Genomic DNA, 19642 nt, shown 5'->3' with positions numbered 1-19642 from the left:
ATTGGCGTGTGAGAGAAAATTTGCAGTTGGTGTGTGGCATTTGTAGTTGTTCTAAGTGCTTGTCTTATAAAGTAATCTTCAAAATCCACTGCATGTGTGTAATATCTGTGCACCCTCTGCTGGCCACAGCAAGTATTCCATGTGCAGGTTTTAATGCCAAAATAGTAGTTGAGGAATGCAAAGCTACCTACTAAAAAAAAAAAAAATCACCAGTTTGTTTCTTGGCAAATAGAATTGGTCTTGGGAAGGGTTAAAAGCAACATGCCAACCAAAACTCAAATGGTCTTCAAAAATTCACACTTCTCCAAATTTTGTGGTGAAACTCTCCAACAAAATCATGTTCTCCAAGCCGCTTTTAAAAAGCAAGGATTAGAAGAGGTTTCCGCCTGTCAATATCATTCATTTCAGATCCTCAGACAAAATAGATTATATATATATATATATAATCTCTACACTTGTCCTTCTCTCCTCTGCTCCATAAACTGTTTAACCAGAAGGGGATGTTTAGCTAAGTGTAAGGAACAGTTTCTGACTGGCTGTGTGTGTATTTACAACTTGGATTGTTCTTTGCAGGTCCAGACAGAAGAGGATGCAAACCCAGTTTACAGTATAATGTGCCCTCATTTTAAAGAAGAAAAGAGCACGTGCCTCTTGGGCAAGCTGTCTTCTCCACCTCCATTTTCCTGGCAAAGCCGATTTCATTCTCGCCGCCGATAACCCCAAAATCTACTCTCCTTCACTGTTTCTCTGTCCTCAGATTTATTTTTATTCTCCCCCACTCCTCTCAAGGCTTCTGTCTCCCCAACACCCTAACCCTGTCAAAAGGAGGTTGCTTAGTTAACTTTGCATAACATAACTGGTCTTCCCTCTCACTGCTCCCCTAGTTAAAAAAAAACCAAAAAACACCTCAACAAGAATTTTTATTCATCCAAGAAACAAGAAGCACCAGGACTAGACTCCATGGGGTGGTTTTAGAGTAAATCTCCTTGGGCTCACACTGATTTGTAAGCTTCACTGTTGATAAACTTTCTTGTGAAGAAAGCTGCTATCCACCCAGGCCTTAAAGGTGATATGTCAATTCATTCAATAACTAAATAAGAGTAACAAAACAGGCAGAAATGTGTGAAGGAGGGCCAGGCTGGGCCACTCATGGGGCAAGGTGAGGCAACCACCTTAGGATCCACAGGGATGGCAGGATCCGGCCTCCAAGAAACACATCACCTGCTGCCGCTGCCGCTGCCGCTTCCCCCCACCCCTTGCTTCTGATGTAAATCTTCACTCCCAGCTTCTTCCCTGGTGGGAGGGCGCCATTTTGTGGTTTGCCTCAGGTGCCAAAATGTATTGGGGTGGCCTTGAGGAGGGCTTTCCTGCTCACCCTCTTTCAGTAACTGTAAATCAAAGGGGCAAGTCCAAACCCAACTCTCTCTCTCTCTCTCTCTCTCTCTCTCTCACACACACACACACACACACACACAGTCACACCCGCACATGAAAGCCTTTTCTGCCTCTGAATATGATCCCATGTGAGCCCCCTTCCAGTAACCCCAAGGGACTACTCAGGCCTTCCATCCAAGCTTCCCAGACTGGGCATCTGATCGGCCACTGTGGAAGAGGAAGTTGGACTAGGTGAGCCACTGGCCTTTGGTCCAGCAGGGTCCCTCTTCTTACGTAGACGGCTGAGGTTTTCATGAGATGCCTTGGGTGCCTATAGCTGAAAGGGATTGCAGAAACCTTCCTGCATTAGCAACATTTTTTTCCTCTTCCCTACAAACCAAACTGGGCAGAAACCTTCTTATTCTTTGGAGGCCAAATTCAGCTTGTGGGCCTCAGTTTGGATCCAGAGCGAGACCCTTTGGGCCCAGCAAATGTAGTTGCAGCATTCAGCCCTAGAGTTTTGCAGCCTGCACCAACCTGATGCCCTCCAGATGTTGGGGGTCTACAACTCCCATCTATTGGAGGTACCAGGATGCTGAAGGCTGCTTTGTTGGAATCCAAAAACACAATGCACCCTACAGACTCGCAAAATATTCAGTTCCTTTATTTTCATTCATGAGAGGAAGAATCCTTGATTATGAATAATAATAATAATAATAATAATATAATAACATTAAAAATTCACAGGCCTGGCTCCGTTCCCAGCAGATCCGAGAAAGAAGACCAATATGTAAACAAAACTCACACCCTCGTATAATTTACTTTATGCCCCGGTCCCATTAAGATGCTGACATTCCCACTGTTCCATCACACCTGCGTGGCAACAACGCACCAGGCTAGTCCAGTTACTTTTGGCACCTAAGGCAGAATATCCCACAAGTGCCTCTCCCCCCCCCCGCAATAAAAAAAAAATACAATTTACATTATTAACTTAAATAACTTTCACAATTTGCTGCCGTTTCATGACGCCCCAAATCAGCCAACCTCCCCAACGATAGGGCCGGCCCTATAGTAGCTTAGCACAGAGATGTGACAGGACAGTTAACTCCACCGCTGCTTTCCAAAGGAAAGCAGCTATGGGATGCAATCAAAGCCATGGCACAAAGGCAAAACAGGATTTGCAGCTCTGGGTAGAGGCTGGTTGGCAGGCCAGAATGGGGACTCATACAGAGGCAGCCTCATGTTTAACATTCATTTCTTACAGTACACAAAGAGGGAAATCCATGTCTTAGAGGCTGCATCTGGTTCACAGAATCAGGAAAATGTGCAGCCACCCAAACCTCTGGATTCAACAGCTACATGTCTGTGGAAGGGACAGAGGCTGGACTGCCTCCTGTCAGGAATGCTGTAGCAGCACTTTTTCTGCATGGGCGGGGGGCTGAGCTAGAAGACCTCTGAGGTCCCTTCCATGATTATATGACCATTGTGCAAAGAAAGAAGCCCTTTCCTGCACTATCTACTTCTCTACTAAGGGTATGTGTCAGGTGCTCAGGAGCAGAAGCACAGGGGAGAGAGCAAATAGAGAGCGAAGGAGAGGAATCCGAGGGGAGCGTAGGGGAGTATGACAGTGACCCGAGAGATTCCATGAGCTTCTCCAGCGAATCAGAAGATTCCCAGAAGGGGGCGCCGATGGTAAGGGCAAGGGGGGTCCCAGGGGGGACGCACCAGAAGCAAGGGGCCAGCGGGGACTCCCAAGGCAGCAGCGGAGGATCAGGACCAGCTCCCCCACCAGAGCGCAGTGGGGGGGAAGAGTCACATGTGTCAGGACCAGCCTCTCCTCCAGCGGGGAGAGAAGATGAGTCAGGGCTGACCACGCCCCCATCGGAAAGTGGGGAAACGGAGGGGAGGTCAGGTCCAGCTAGCCTCCCCGAAGGAGGGAGCAGTGACAGCAGTGTAACGGTCAGAAGGAAAGTGGGAGACTGGGCGCGCGCGCCAAGTTCAAATGTGCAGGCGCGCGGGACAGCAGAAAACCCGGATTGGGAGCCAGGTCCTAAAGCCCGAAGGAGGGAGGGGGAAGAGTCAGGGGACTCAGCGTCAGAAGAGTCTAGGAAGGGCGAGACCCCGACGGGCAGGCGGACCCAGAGGAGGAAGGAACAGAGGAAGAGGTGGAGCAAGGCTAGAGTCTTAAACTGGTGTCAGGGGGGAGGAGATTCAGACGGAGCTTCGGCGGTCTAAAGTTTGAGACGTAGTGCTGCACGCTGCGGCTGTGGAAGTGAACTGAACTTCAATAAAGACTTTTATACTAAACAACGAAGCAGCGTTGGTCTTATGTGAGCTGGGACCTCGGGCAGCGCTGACAGTATGCTTTTTCATTTTTACAAAACCCATGAGATCACAGGGATGAGGAATCTGCAGCACCCCAAAAGTTGCTGGACTCCCTGACTTCTGAACTCAGTGACCTGGGGCTGATGGGAGTTGGGGTCCACCAACATCTCAAGGACCCCCCCCCCAGCTTCCCCAACCCTGTCTTAAGAGGGGTTTTCTTAAGGCACTCTTAGTATCACTCTGAAGAACAATGCAAAGTCCTAGGGCTGAGGCGTACACATTGGCATAGAGTGTGTGTGTGTGTGTGTGTGTGTGTGTGTGTGTGTGTGTGTGTGTACACCACTGGGGCGGTTGCCCCGGGTGCAAAATTGTTAGGGGCACAAAATTTCAACACCCAGTGCTGCCTCAATACAGCTTTGCACTTCTGTTGTTGGGCTCCGTTGAAAACAGCTTCTCCATGCAAACCAGGAAGTGACCTCTCCAGACAACACTCTTAAAAAATCTCTGCAGCTGCGATTTCCTGGGTGACGTGGACACCATTAGGTAGTTGAATGCGCATGCGTACTCCATCTATTTCCCTCCCACCCACCCACTCCCTCCACGTGGTCCTGGGCGCTAGCAACCCACGCTACACCACTGCCCACACAGCCAACCTCCCCCTTCCATTCCCTCCAAATAGCTGGGTTTTTGGAGGGCAGATCCTTGGAGGAATTGAAGGCAGCAACTGGAAAAGTCTCGTTCCTGGGCCTGAAAACCACTTTGAGTTCATGCTCTGGGTTTCGCTTTCCGGCTCCTTCCTCCCAGAGGCAAAAAAGGACATTTGACTTCATACTTCCAACATAGTCTCTTCTCCTTTTCCCTCTCGCTCTGTGCCGTGATTCAAAATAAAAATGTCAGCCCTGTCTCCCACGTGGAGAGACACCAGCATAAGAAGTTTTGAGAATCCCTGAGCTAGGAAGAGGGTTGTACTTGCCAGAGGGGGTGGGGGCACAGAGGGCAGAAGAGGGGTGCCAGAGGGTCGCGGGACAGGGACAGGCACTTCCTCCCCACCCACATGAGAACACTCAGGCACACATTTCAGAGGCAAGGCCCCCCCTGCAGCAGAGTGGGTGCCGCACCGGCGTGGACAGCAGCAGCCGTCTTGCGTGTGGCCTTGCGCAGCAGCGGGCTGTCAGGGTGGCGTTCCTGGAGGTGGCGCAAGTGGCTTTCCTGGCTGTCGGCAGTGGAGCCGCACTCCTCGCAGACGTACAGCTTGGCACGGCGCTCTTTGTAGGCGTAGCTCTGCTGCACCCCGTGGATCTTCTTCAGGTGAGACTCCAGCGAGCAGCGCTGGGTGAAAGCCTTGTCGCAGAGGTCACATTTGTAAGGGCGGACGCCTGCAAGGAGTGGGAGACAAAACTCTTTTTTTTAGTGCACTGGTGGACACAAAACACAGAGGCATTTGGGCGGGAGAAAGAGTGCAGTCGGAAAGCTTGAATGTGTTGTTTGAAACAACTAGATTATCAAAAAAAGAGTTAAATGCTTTTTTAAAAAAAAAAAAGTTAATTAAAATCAATGACAAGCTAAAAACCAGATGGAAACACATGACAGCTCATACATGCCCGGACAGGCTTGCATATACAAAAACAATTTTAGCAGGCGCAGAAAAGGGCACAGGGAAGGCGCCTGCCTGATATCAATAGGCGGGGAGTTCCAAAGTACAGGTGCCGGAACACTGAAAGACCTGTTTCCTACAACAGCAGAATGTGCTCCATTTCAACTTTCCAAATGGTATTAAAGCACCTTCTTCTTGGGCTGGCACCCCCTCTCATTCATCTTTGGGCAGGCAGATCAGTAACTGCTGCAAGAAGCAGAGCACTTTTATGTGTACTCAGAAGGGTGTGGTACTTTTGCAGCTGCTACTGAACTAGGGCAGATCCATAAATGAATCACTGCTGCATAGTAGAGAAGAGTAAGGAACTCCATGGGGGCAAGACCTAGCGGAGCAGCTCTCTCCAGATAGGTCTTGCCCCTATGAGGCAGTTGCTGAGACTAAAGGTCCCTTCCTTCCTGCAGCTGCCTAAGTCTATGCCTCTCCAGAGTTTTCCCCGAGCAATCTGAGACTACGCCAGCATGCCTGACTTTGCTCCTCCCGTTTCACACCTCTCCTGGTCCTAGGAGACCAGTGGGGAGAGGAGCTTGTCGCAGCAGGAGGGGGAGACACCCGTGCTTCTTCACCAGCCTGCCTCAACTCTGCTCTCAAGTAAGAGAGGACCGCAGCTCACCTGTGTGCGTCCGGACATGGCGCTTGAGGTCAAAGGTGTCGTTGAAGCCCTTGTTGCAGTAGGGGCAGAGATGGCGCTTCACCTGACTGTGGCATTTCAAGTGGCGGTTCAGCATGCGCTGGTAGGAGAAGCCCTTCTTGCAGTAGGGGCAGGAGAACTGCTCCCCGGGGCCGTCGCCTTGTGTCACCTGCAGAGAAAAGATGGTGGAAGAGGCTTCATGAGACTCACTTGCACACATGGAGCCAGAGGGGGGCACGGGAAGCTGCCCTCAAATTGTGCAGATAAAACAGAATTCTACAGGATGGGGTATTAGTGTGTGAAAACAGTCAAGATCCAAGGATCCCCACACATACTCCTCCAGATGGTGATGTCAGGTGCCTTCCTGGAGCCCAGGAATCTTCACTTGGTCGCAAATGGCCAGAAGCCAGGTGCAAAATGCGCCTGGCGCCTGGCTAATTTCTAACAGGCCCTTCCCACTAGCAGCTACCTGAAATCCCTTCAGAAGTAGGAGATCTCCCCCTCTTATCAGGTCATACCTTGATCTTGGGGTGCAAGAACCCCGGCTCTTCATCCTGATGCACCCCACTTGGGACCTGGGCTGTGCAATGGGGCTGGGCGGCCGTGTAGGTGGAGCTCCGTATCGTCATGTCCAAGGGCATCGGGTACGACGGCGGCTCGGCCACCGAAGGCTCCAGATCCTTCCACAGGGCATAGCCGCCCAAGGAGACTGTGGGGTGGGAAAGGGAGTGGTCACTTCCACTGGTACAAGAACATAGAAACAGTCACGCTGCATCCAGCCCAGCATTCACAGCAGATGCCCCAATAGGAAGCTTGCAGGCAGGTCCTGGGTGCAACAGCCCCTCTCTCTGCTTGCCCTTTCCAGCTGCTGGCCTTCAGAGGGACAACCCTGCCTCCGACAAAGGAACGTCTCACATTCAGCCGAAATCTCCTGTCCTGTAATTCAGTTAGACCTGCCCTCTGGGACAGCAACAGGGAGCAAGTCTTTGACTCCACAGATGTGACACACCAGCAGTGGGGAACTTGTGGCACTCCAAATGTTCCTGGACCACAACTCGCCCCAGCAAGTAGGGCTAAGGAGTAGGGATGATGGAAGTTGTTGTGGTCCAAGAATCTCTGGAAGGGAAGACGTTCCTCACTGCTGCAATAGGCCTTCAAGGATCTGAGAAGTGCCATCTTGTCCCCCCTGCTCAAGGTTTCCCAAACTTGGGTCTCCATGGATTAAGGCAAAGGTTTTTAAACTGTGGTCACCAACCTGGTGCCCATAAATCTCCAGCAATTGGACCCACACCAGTAGCAAAATGCACCTGGCGCCTGGCTAATTTCTAACACGGCCCAAGGGTCATCAAGTCCAACCTCCTGCAATGCAGGGATCTCAACTAGAGCATCCATGGCATGTTGCTGGACCATTGGCCAGGCTGGCTGGGACTGAAAAGGCTGCAGGTTCCCCACTCCTTAGTTCCATTGAATTCCGTGGGGATTATTCCCAGGTAAGGGGGTACAGGATTACAATATGTGTTCACTTAATCCTTAAACCAGAGATGGGGAACCTGTGGCCCATGCCACCACAACGACAACTCCCATTATCCCCAATTAATATTCTAAAGTATTTTAAATGTGTTTGTGGGAAGGAGGGTTACTGTTTTGTTGCTTCTGTTTTGACTATTTATTTATTTGTGTGTTTTCTTGTGTTTTTATTTTGTGAACCGTCCTGAGATCTTTCGATTAAGGGTGGTATATATAAATCTAATAAAAATAAATAAAAATAATAAAAAATGGACATTGGCCATGCTGGCTGGGGCCAATGCGAGCTGGACTCTGAGAACATGCGAAAGGCTTCCTCAACCCTGCCCTAAAACTAAGGCCATGTACACACTATATCTTTAAAACACACTTGAAGTACATCCTTTCCCTCAAAGAATTCTGGGTACTGTAGTTCCCCCTGCCACACACACAGTTACAATTCCCAGCCTCCCTTAACAAACTACAGTGGCCAGTGTTCTCTGAGGGGAATTAATCTGCTCTGAATGTGCTTTAAAGGTGTACATAGCCTAACTTTTAATTAAGTGGCTAATTAAGGAGTGGAGTAAGTGGATACAACACTGAAAACACACGGAGACAGGAAGCGTAGAATAACACGTAACACCCATCTCCCCCCCTAAGGCGCTAGTCCTCATTACAGGAACACAACTGAAAATGTATGTCACGGGGTTCCCTTCTCCATCCCACCACCACAACTGACCCCCTTCCCTTCCACGATCATCCTCACTACCCAGGGTCAGCTGTAACAGCAAGTAAACAGCTCAGAACCGGTTAACCGGGATGTTATTGGAAAGTCCAACCCAGCCCAGGTAGTTAATTAAGCGTTTCCGGGCCGGCGCCACAATTCCATCTCCTGTCACCTGCCTGGGGGGGAAGCGGGGTGGGAGGGCACATGTCGCAATCGCCCTCCAACCAACTGGAAGCACATCTTCCCGGCCTTCCCGTTCTTCTCGGCTCCGTTGGAAAGAGAAAGAACACCTCAGCACTAGGCAGCGGCCAAGTGGGAGTCACAAAATGCTCAGGACACAACAAGCCAGGCTCAAAAGGCAACGTGGAGACAAAGGATGTCCCAAGCCCAAGCTCTCCTCTCCGGGTCTGCAGGAAAGGGCTGATCAATGGCCAGCCAAAGGCTGATCAGCAGCCAAAATGGGGCTGATCAATGATAATTATATTAAAAGGGGGGGGGGATTAAGTAAAAGCAAAGTTTCAGATACACCTTGCAGACTGGAGAATCCATTTGTACCAAACTTTTTAAAAAAGAAAAATCTCCGCACATTTTCTTTGAGCCACTTTCTTCGCACGTAAACAGTATTAAGTTTCATTTTGATTTATCCATCAAGGAGCCCGGAGTGAACTGGCAAGCTATTTGAAGCCTGTCAAATTTGTCAGGGTGTTCCTCCTCCCCCCCTCCTTCTTTAATTAAAAAGAGTTTGATGAAACTGTTTTGTTCCAAAGCAGTTGCAATTTGAAAGGAGGGTCTGGAACTTAAATCTCTCTGGAAAGTCACCTCTCTTCCTTCCCACCCACCCCCCTATATTAATTGCAGATATATGTGTCAGGGCTGGCTGCAGTTACTCAGCACCTCTGCACGTGCTCAGAGGCATTGTACCACCTGGCACAGAGCTGAACCAGGGTTCCAACTGAGCCACAATCAAAGCTGCTATTTTTCAAAGTTCCAAAAAAAGGAGAGAAGTGTGGTCATCAATGGAGGGGGGGGGGATGAAGCAAGGCAGAGAGGCCAGAGGGTTAGACTGGGACCTGAGACCAGGGTTCAAATCCCTGCTCAGTCGTGAAACTCACTGGGAGACCTTGAGCCACTCACTGTCTCTCAGCCTAAGCTCCCTCATAGGGTTGTTGTGAGGATAAAACAGAGAGGGGGAGAACTGTGAATGTCATCCAGGGGTGCCAACTTGAATAAAATATTGGGGGGGGGGCAGGTAAGCCCTACGCTGCAGCGATCAGAAGATGCAGCACACACACACCATTTGAACGACAATGCCCATCAACTTGGGGAGGGGCAGCCTCCTCAAATATTTTTCTGGGGGGGGGGCAAAGGGACCTCAGCTCAACGCCACATTGAGCTCTTTGGAGAAAAGGTGGGATATAAGAAGAATAGTAAAATAAAATAACCATCCTCTCCAGATCCTCCGCTTTCTTTCCTTTTTTTTAAAAAAAAGTACCCAATTTCTTAGTGTCTCTGAGCAGGTACAGAGTGCTTTTTTTGCAGAACCCCCAATATGCACAACTAGAACAATTAGTTATAGCATCTCGCTGCTGTGACTAGCAAAGTACCCAGTGTTATGAAAAGGGGACTGTGTGACTGGGACACGTTGGTCTCCCCTGTGGGAACACCAGCAGGAAGGGCCAAGGCACCCAATGCCAGCGGCGGAAGGTAGTTTTTAACCTCATCGTCACAGCGTCCTCCCTGACAGCTCATTAGTTTAGCACCCTTTCCCCAACTTGATGCCCCTCCAGGTGTTTTGGGCTCCTGACACTCATCACGCTTTCCCCCAGGCAGCATGCCTGCTCTATTCAGTGGCCCACCAGATCTTGCCAGGACTACAGCTCCCATCATTCCTGGCCACTGGCTATGCTGGCTGGGGCTGATGGGCATTGGAGTCCAGCCACATCTGGCAGGCCAGAGGGTCTCCAGCCTGGCACTGTAGGGGGGGAAATGGAACAGGGCCTTCTTGGTAGTGGCACCGACCCCGTGGAATGCCCTCCCAGCAGATGTCAGGGAGATAACTATATAACCTTAAGAAGACATCTGAAGGCAGCCCTGTATAGGAAAGCTTTTTAACGTGTAATGTTTTACAGACCCACCAAGTGCCCCTATTTTCCAGGGACGTCCCTGATTTAGAGAACACATCCCGGTTTCTTATTTGATCCCGGAATGTTCCACTTTTCCTCAGGATGCCCCTATTTTCATTAGAGAAATGTTGGAGGGTATGGAGTTATCCGACCACTGAGCCATCTGAAGGCAATCATATATAGGGAATTTAAAAAAATGTTTAATGTTTTATTATGTTTTTATACAGTGCTTTTTTCTGGGGGGACGCAGGGGTACGCATACCCCTAAACATTTTGTGAATCTAAGTTTGGCCTCACTGGGGAACAATATTTCAATATGAGTGGGAAATTGAGAGTACCCTTAAATATGTTGTTGGTTGTTTTTTTAGGAAAAAAGCACTGTTTTTATTTATGTTGGAAGCTGCCCAGAGTGGCTGGGCCAGCCCAGTAAGATGTGTGGGTTTATAAATGGTAAAATTATAATTATAGAATAGGACGTCCCTATTTTCATCAGAGAAATGTTGGAGGGTATGGTTTGATTATGTTTTTATATATATTGGAAGCCGCCCAGAGTGGTTGGGGTAACCCAGTCCGATCGGCGGGGTATAAATACTAAATTAATAATAATAATAATAATAATAATAATAATAATTATTATTATTATTATTATTATTATCATTAGCTGTAATTGGGGAGGGGGCTAGATCAAATATCCTCATCACTGGTGGCCCAGTAACTTTCCCCAGCCCTAGACCTTAATCTGCATAGTTCCGCCCCAGGTTCACTTTCTTGGACACACTAGTATGTGACACAATTACAGGAGAGTGGGATGGAGCGTCAGAATGTGGGACTTAGAGAAGGCACAGTGTGGCTGTTTGTAGAGTAGCAGAGGCACAAACACAGGCCTCTGCCCCAGAGAGCTTGCAATCGAGATCAGGAAGGAGGAAACTGAACAACCTGCGGCTGTGGTGAGATTCGAACTCCGCTACGGCTGATAGTGGTTGTTCTCCAACAACCTCTGAAGGAAGGCTACAGACCACCCTCAAGAGAGGGAGTGACCCCACCCAAGCTACCTCAAAAGAGGTAGTGGGAGGAGAGGCAGCATGGCCTAGTGGTTAGAGTGTCAGACTAGGACCCTAAAGATTGGGTTCCAGTGCCTACTTAGCCATGAAGCACACAACTTCCTCTCAGCCTCACAGGGAGAGGTGGATATGGTATTTTATTTTCATGGTGGAGTGCATGGTTGTCCCCCAGTTTATTCACACAACAACCCTGTGAGGTAGGTTAGGCTGAAAGACAGCAACTGGCCCAAGGTCACCTCAGCAAGTGTCGTGGCTGAGTCCTGGCCCCAGCTCTATTCAACATCTACATCAACGATATGGTTAACTGTTTGTCATCTCCGGACTTCCACGCCCCCAAACTGGCTGACAAAGCAATATCAGTGCTTTTGTACGCTGACGATGCGATACTCCTATCCCAAACAAGAATAGGCTTAAATAGGCTCATAGGTGAATTCTCAGCATACTGTAGGAGAGAGCAACTTGCAATAAACTATCAGAAAACCAAAACTATGGTTTTTGCAAGGAAACACAGACAGTATAGCTGGAGGATGGATAACCAGACAATTGAACAAGTCAAAGCCTTCAAATATCTGGGTATCGTTTTCCAGTCGACTGGGTCCTGGGATGTCCATCAAAAATGTGCCAAAGAAAAAGCAGCTCAAAGTATCAAGATGCTGTCCCGCTTCTTCTACACGAAGGGGGGCAGATACATCCCAGCAGCCCTTGAAGTTTATCAAGCAAAACCTCTGGCGCAGTTACTGTATGGGGCCCAAATCTGGACGGGGAACCACTGCTCCAGTCTTGAGTCTGTCCAGTCTAAATTTCTAAGGCAGATTCTCGGTGTCCCCCCCTGTGTTCCCAACGCAGCATTAAGACTCGAGGCCTGCCTTCCATCTGTGGAAACTCGGACTTGGCAGAGAACATTCAACTATTGGCTTCGTCTTAATCTGAATCCACCTGGTCTACTGCCTTTAGTAATGCAAGACTCTCACAAAAGTAAGTGGTTCAAAACCGTGCATCAAAAACTCCTTACATGCGGTCTGCACTCACAGTCCCTATTATCAATGGGCCTCATCAAAGCAAAGAGTCTAATAGGCCAGCGCCTGAAAGACATCGAACGACAAAACAACCTGACCATCTTAAAGAAACTGTGCCCATGGTATACCTACTTTCCCCCTTCTCATTTTGACTCTCCAGCTTCATACTTGTCTAAACTAACCATCCCGAAATACAGACGTGCCTTTACATTGGCTAGATGGGATGTTCTTCCCTCTGCTGTACTCGAAGGTCGTTACCAAAAGACTCCATTTGAAAAACGACTCTGCCCATGTGGAGATGGTAACACGGAAACAGTGTCTCACGTCCTTCTTTCTTGCCCCCTCTACAAAGACCTAAGGAATGAGATTATTACTCCACTCATTCTCTCCAACCCCGGCCGTTCATCAGACATTACACTGTATTTTCTATTATCTGATACGGAAAGTCAGATAACAGAGAAGGTCGCGAGGTACATCGAGAGAGCTGCGAAATTGAGGGCCACCATCTGAGTGACAGACTTGTTCATCCGACGGACCATCTTTTGCCTGTTCTTTTCCTCCTTTTATCTCTATTTTTACTTTTAACTCTTGTACAGCTGTGGCCTGTTGGCTTTGCTAATAAAGTTTTGTTGTTGTTGTCGTGGCTGAGTGGGGATTTGAACCCTGGTCTCTCAGGTCCTAGGGCAACACTCTAATCACACACCCCCATACTACATCATGTGCACTACTTTGAGCTCCTTGTAGAGTAGACAGGATATTCAGGATATAGCAAAGTAATTGTGTGTCTCACACACACAGCCTCAATTTCCCTCCTGTTATCTTTAACCCAGACTCCCCGCAGAAACACTTTGCTAGTGAACTAATACAGCTTACAGACAGATGAAAGGCAGGCTGTTTTCCTTTTGGTCCTCAGCAGAGGGCCAGCAGGAACCAGTGGAATTCTTTTCCCCATGTCAGCACATTGGAATCTATTGAGGAAACCAGGAGCAGGCTTCCAGCGTGATTAATTAAAAGCTAATTACAGACTCTCAAGTCAGGCCCTGTGATGCTTGCCAAGACAGACAGGGAGGTTTACGAGCAGAGCGCCAGGCGTCCGCCTAATTCCTTTGGGCTCCCCCTCCATCACCAAGCCAGGTGCCACCACCACCACCCCGCTCTCTTCATGACCACCCTGCTGCTCTCTGTGGCCTCGTAGCCCCGATAGCCAAATGGAACCTCCAAAGTCAGGGGCAGTCTATCACTGAATACCAGTCACCGGGGGCTGGCCACTGGAGGCTGGGCTGGATGGGCTTTTGGCTTGATCCAGCAGCAGTCAGGCTCTTCTTATGTTCCGTTGGTAGAGCACGAGACTCTTAATCTCAAGGTTGTGGGTTCGAGCCCCACACTGGACGAAAGATTCCTGCATTGCAGGGGTTGGACAAGATGACCCTCGCCATCCCTGCCAATGCTATGATTCTGTCTCTTACACACCTCAAGATTCTCCCACTACCCCATACAGTGTACAGTGGTACCTTGGGTTACATACGTTTCAGGTTACATACGCTTCAGGTTACACATTCCGCTAGCCCAGAAATAGTACCTCGGGTTAAGAACTTTGCTTCAGGATGAGAACAGAAATCATGCTCCAGCGGCGCGGCGGCAGCAGGAGGCCCCATTAGCTAAAGTGGCGCTTCAGGTTAAGAACAGTTTCAGGTTAAGAACAGACCTCCGGAATGAATTAAGTACTTAACCCGAGGTACCACTGTATATGCACCTGCCAATAGAGGATTATGCAGCATGCATCTCATCAAAGCAAAGTGTGAGTTGCAAAACCTACGCCATAAGTAGTGCCATTAGGGGGAGAAGCCCAGGTCCCCACTCGGTGGAATGACCAGGAATGCCCCCCCAAAAAACGCCACACAGAAGGGCTGGCTTGCCACATTCCAAAGTCAGTCAAGGAACACACATTACTGTCTTAAGATGGGGCACCCTCCCCATGTAACCAGACTGTAAAATTACTTAACCACACCACTGTATTGCTGTAATAAATGTGCTTGTTTTTGAAGATGTCACAAGACTGCTGCTACCACAGACTAAAGCTGTGCACACTCCATATGCTTAAAGCACACGTACTGCAAAGACTCATGGGAACTGTAGTTCCCCCCCCACAAAACTACAGTTCCCAGTAGCCTTAACAAGCTAGCGTTCCCAGGATATGCTTTATAAATATATGGTGTGTACCCAGTCTGGCAGAGCTACCCTTACAGAAATGATCTCATACAGTAATGTGGTTGCGTCAAGTTCAGGGTTCTTCTATTAACTTACAAACTTGTCCAGGATAACCTCAGGACCGCCTGATCCCTTAGCCTCCTGCCCAATCAATGAGATATTCTTGTGGTGTTTCTGTTTGTGGTCTCAGATGAGAAGCTCATCGTATCCACCAGGAACGGAGCATTCAGTTCTGTGGACCCAGTTCTGTGGAATTCCCTCCCTCCTGAGATGTGCTTGACTAAGACCTTTCCACTTCAAAGACCATTTCAAGCAAGTTGTACTACGCCTGTTTATGATTCCCCCGCCCCCACAATCTTGTCTGTAGTTTTCGTTTTCAACACAGCATTACCTGATCAATTGTTTTATTGGTGGTGACACACTATGATGAAAAGTGGCCTATACTTATTGGAAGTAAAATGAAGTGACAAACATGTAGCAGCGTTCTTTAACCTTGGGTGCAACCTGGATGTTGCCGGACTACAACTCCCACCATCCCTAACCGTTGGCTAAGCTGGCTGTGGTTGATGGGAGTTGTAGTCCAACAGAAACTGGGGGACCAAGGCCGAAAAACACTGGTCTAGGGCACAAGTGCAGAGTAATTAGAGGGGAAAGTCAAGATGCAGTTTCTTCCTCTCTGTTGCTTGCTCCCTGAAGGGAAGTGACACCCAGTAGTTACTGCACTAACTATTGTTCTGGACCCTGTATTAAGGAAAGGAGTAGGGCCTAGCAGTTAGGGCAAGAGGCTGTAATCCAGAACTCACTCGCAGGGTTTTATTCTGTTGCAGAATGGTGAGCGGTGGAGATGCTATGAAACAGGAGTTAGGCAAAGGTTTCTGGTGTGTGTTAGTGGGAGGACTATCATGGGCATAGCCAGGGGTGAACGGGGGTGTGGGGGGGGTTTCAGCTTCCCTCACCCCAAATCCAGTAAATAAAAATGTATTTACCGTAACTAACAGCCCTCCCCCAACATAAAGTCATAAATCCCAGCTACACCCATGAGAGTTACTGATTTATTAAAATATGTTATACTTTTGCATACCACTTCAAACTCCTGCAGTCTCTCTCTCTCTCTCTTTAAAGCAAGGGCTGTATTCAAATAAGTCCTATTCGGAATAGGCCCATAGAAATCAATGGCCATGACCACAGTACCTTAAAATCCATTGGTTTCAGTGGGTTTACTCCAAGCAGGACCCAGTTCAGGGCCGGATTTAGGTTTGATGAGGCCCTAAGCTACTGAAGGTAATGGGACCCTTTATATGTCCAGCTGTCCTTTGTCAACAACAAATTGTCACTGTTTTATTGTGTTGAATATATGCTATATGGTAATTTATGGACCTAACAGGTATCTAAAGCCATTTGCACATAACAAAATATGTATTTTATCAAAGTAATTGTTGCACTGAAATACAATTAAGAAGAAGTATATTAATAGTGAAATAATTATGAAGCTCTAACATTAAATGATTGGGGGCCCATTACTTACAACATAGGAGCCTACACAACACAAAACACTGTTGCTGTATGTAGGTTTTATTTTATTTGTCTTTTTTATCTTATATTTTGGATTTTTTTCTTTTTGGAAAGGGTTTTTTTCTTTAATTTTTTTTGTGGGCCCCCAAGTGAGTGGGTCCCTAATCTATAGCTTGTTTACGGTAGTTTATACGTAAATCCGGCACTTGACTCAGCTGGATACAGCCCTAGGCTGCCAAATTAGTCGTCTATGTTTTTTTAAAAAAAATTAATATATTATTATTATTATTATTATTATTATTATTATTATTATTATTATTATTATTAAAATATTGCAGAAACTCAAATGTTTATGCCTTTTAAAAAATTCAGATCGTTTAACCCCAAATCAGCACAAACTCCTCCGGACGGTGCTGGCAGAAACACTGACACCTCAATCCGTAGCACGTAGCAAGGCTTTAACTAACTTCTAAATTTGCTTGTTTGCATTTGTTTAATTAGCGTGGGAGCAGCAAGAGCGGCGTCCGGAGCGCCCAATCCCATCCTAGAAAAGGCGCCGCCGCCGCCGCCCTTTGCGCCTCGATCTTCCCGACCAACCAACCAGCCCCTTCGCCGGCGTGTTTAAACGCCGCACGCTCTGATCGAGCGGAGCCTTGTCGCGCATAACTGCCCTTTCCCAGCATTCTCAGGCGAGCGGCCGGTCTGGATGGCCCGGCGCGCCGCGCAGGTGCGATCCGCTCCGAGAAAAGGTCTGTGTGGGAGTTGCCATGAGTAAGGCAGCGATTCCCTTGTTTTGCCTGGAGGTGATTCATGGGGAACGGAGTTATGATCTCCTCCTGCTCCTCCTCCTCCCCCTCACCCACCGCGCTCCCCCTTCCTCCCAGTTTCCCCTCAGACACCCCCCCTCCTTCCTCCAGGAAACGAAGTGGGTGGGGATCCGAGCCTCTCCGGAATGCACCGGAGCCCCGAAGGAGCCCGTAAGTTTGCCCTCCAACGATGGTGGCCGTTATGCGCCACCTGGTTCCGTCCTCTCTCTTTCCTCCCCCCCCACCCCGGAGGCATTTTCATCTCTAAACCAATTTTCTTTTTTTAAAAAAATATCAAATAGTAAATAAATAAATAAAATTTAAAACTCGCTCGAAAGCAAAGGTTTTTTAATTCTAAAGCCGCGGCGGCCGTTGTTTCGCCGCACTCCAAATCCCTCTCCTCCAAGACTCACCTGGGACGTAAATCTCGCCTCTTTCTTCATCGGGAAGTTCGCTCCAATTCCTCTTGCCGGTAGAAACGCAAGTTTTCTTCACGAGGAAAGCTCTGGGCATCTTTAAATTGTTTTGGTGAGCGCTTAAATTTTTTTAAAAAATAAATAAACCCCCGCTACTCCCAAAAAAATGGCCTCTTTTCCTTACTCCTGGCCCACTTCCTCTTCCCCCGCTACTTCAAGACAAAACAAAGCAAAAAAAAAAAAAACCCTATTATTTTTCGTTATTAACGGGCGCCCATGGAACGTTCAGACAAAAAAGTTTCCCGACGTTCTGCGGATGGAACGTTCAGAAAGACAAAAAAAGTTTCCCGGCGTTCTACGGATGGAACGCCTGCGCGCCGAACGTTCCAAAGCCGCTCGGTTTCGCCCGTCCCCGCGAGCCGGTTCGTCTTTGGCGCGCCGGGCTGAACTCGGAGGGTCAAGGTACAGCGAGCAAGGTGGGAGGGAGCCGGCGAGGCGGGCAGGTTAAGTCCCTCGCACTTCGCCGTCTCTTTTCCACCTCCACCTCGTCTGGGCAGCGGCTAGTTGCGCGCTCGCGGTGGAATTCGCTGTTGTGGGGGGGGAGGAGAGATGCTTTTTCCTCCACCCCAGCGAGACGCGAGTTCGGCTGTTTGCGCCAGGAGAATGAGAGACTCCAGCAAAACTCGTCCCTCTCCTTGCCTCTAATTAGATCAGATGTTTGGGGGTGTGGTGGGGATGGCGCATGCGTTTGGAAATAACGGTGTCCTTACCTTTTGTTACCTGGCTGCCAAACCGGTTTGAGAGGGGGAAGGAGGGGGCGGGTGCTTAAAGCACCCACGATTTTCCAGGATGGCGCCTGGGTTTGGCTGTTGTTCCCCCACGCACACATTTCTTTTCCTTTTTTTGGAGAGTGGGCAATTCGGTTTTTTATGCTCCCCTCGGACTTCTCTTCCTAAATTGGGGGGAGCAATTGCCCCCCTTGCCCCTCCCATGAACCCATATCCTATAATCTAGATATTTTGTATTGTACATTAGTCTAAATGTTATTGTTTTAATTGTTTTTATCTGTTGCACTAAGTCACTTTCAGACTTTTTTTGGTAGCAACCCACTAACTAAACAAACAAACCAACCCAGATTCTCAGTTTTCACCTAAAAAGAAAAAAGGAGTAAGGCCACCATACATTTAAAGCTCTCTGCAGAGAATCCTGAGAGCTGTAGTTTCTTAAGGGCGCTGGGAACTGTAGCTCTGTGAGAGGGTATACTACAGTTCCCATGGTTCTTTGGGGGAAGCCATGTGCCTGCTTTTGGGGGGGGGGCATTTGTGGAACCTGAGATGTAAGATAAAGTGTGCAAGCACTAGTCCCCTAATTTGCTGGAAAACCAGGCTACACCACCACCAGGAAAAAATCTCTGTTCATTTAGGAATAAACGAAAACAAAAGGTGAGGTTTGCTTGTGCGGAGGGGGAAAATCATGCATATGACCAGGCTGTGCTGTCTTATCAATATTCTCCCCTCCAGCCCCACCCAAAGAAAAGAGGAACCAACCAAGGGATTTGGATAAGGGGCCTTGATGGAGAAAAAGGCTGCGAGTGGGGCAGGGCTGCATTCTCCCCAGCCCCCTTTCCTCCCTACCTGGAATGGGAAACTTCAGTAAACACGGAGAACAAAGCTCAGTCAAACAATTGAAGGGGGGTGGGTGGGAGGGAGGGAGGGAGGGAGAGAGTTCAGATGCACTGATCCCAAGCAAAGGCCAGGGGAGGGGTGGAATTTGGGGGGGAATCAAATGAGACTTTTGAAATAATCAAGGACTGAGTCAGTGCTTTCCCATTATGTTATGCCCCCCCATGGATTAAGTGGCACTGTAAGTGTCTGGATCACCCCCCTCCCCATCCTCTTTGTGCCCCCACCTCCTTGGCTGGGCACCAAATAGTTAGGCCACTGGTTTTCAACCAGTGTGCCAGGGCCCCCTGGGGTTCCTTTCTGGGGTGCCTTGGGCAACACTGGCCTCTGCCCCTCTTTCCTTCCCTCCCTCCTCTGATGCCCTCTCACGTCTCTGCCTCCCGAAGGCTTGCACAGCTGTTTGTTGCAGCAGCCCTGGCTACGAGTTCCCCAGGTGAATGGTGCCTCTGGGGCTGGGCAGGGGGTGGGGAGCCCTGGACTCAAAAAGGCTGAAAACCTCTGAGTTAGGCAATCTAGTGCCCTCCAGGCATTCAGGACCAAATCCAATCAGCCCAGCCCAGCTGTGGGAGACGTAATTCAGAGAATCCGGAGGGTGTGAGACTGGGAG

General features: G+C 48.8%; 1 protein-coding gene across 1 annotated transcript; it reads right to left on the bottom strand.

Moving 5' to 3' along the window:
- Positions 1-4297: 4297 nt before the first annotated feature.
- OVOL1 (ovo like transcriptional repressor 1) lies at positions 4298-18079 on the bottom strand. Its single transcript, XM_053369201.1, has 4 exons — positions 17351-18079; positions 6500-6690; positions 5964-6150; positions 4298-5075 (listed from the first exon to the last, which is right to left on the bottom strand). Exons 1-4 carry the CDS (start codon positions 17448-17450, stop codon positions 4777-4779), a joined length of 777 nt encoding a protein of 258 aa, XP_053225176.1. The 5' UTR covers positions 17451-18079; the 3' UTR covers positions 4298-4776.
- Between the last annotated feature and the right edge of the window lie 1563 nt (positions 18080-19642).

The sequence above is a fragment of the Podarcis raffonei genome, chromosome 16, assembly GCF_027172205.1.
Source record: "Podarcis raffonei isolate rPodRaf1 chromosome 16, rPodRaf1.pri, whole genome shotgun sequence".
NCBI classification, from domain to species: Eukaryota; Metazoa; Chordata; class Lepidosauria; order Squamata; family Lacertidae; genus Podarcis; species Podarcis raffonei.
Note: the sequence above shows the minus strand (reverse complement) of the source record. Positions and strands in the feature narration are given on the sequence as shown.

Excerpts from the sequence above, each read along its gene's own strand:
- OVOL1 (XM_053369201.1), bottom strand. The coding sequence starts at position 17,450 with ATGCCCAGAGCTTTCCTCGTGAAGAAAACTTGCGTTTCTACCGGCAAG. Across the intron at positions 6,691-17,350 it reads AGGCGAGATTTACGTCCCAG|TCTCCTTGGGCGGCTATGCC; the intron begins GTGAGTCTTGGA and ends CCCACCCCACAG. Across the intron at positions 5,076-5,963 it reads CCATGTCCGGACGCACACAG|GCGTCCGCCCTTACAAATGT; the intron begins GTGAGCTGCGGT and ends CACTCCTTGCAG.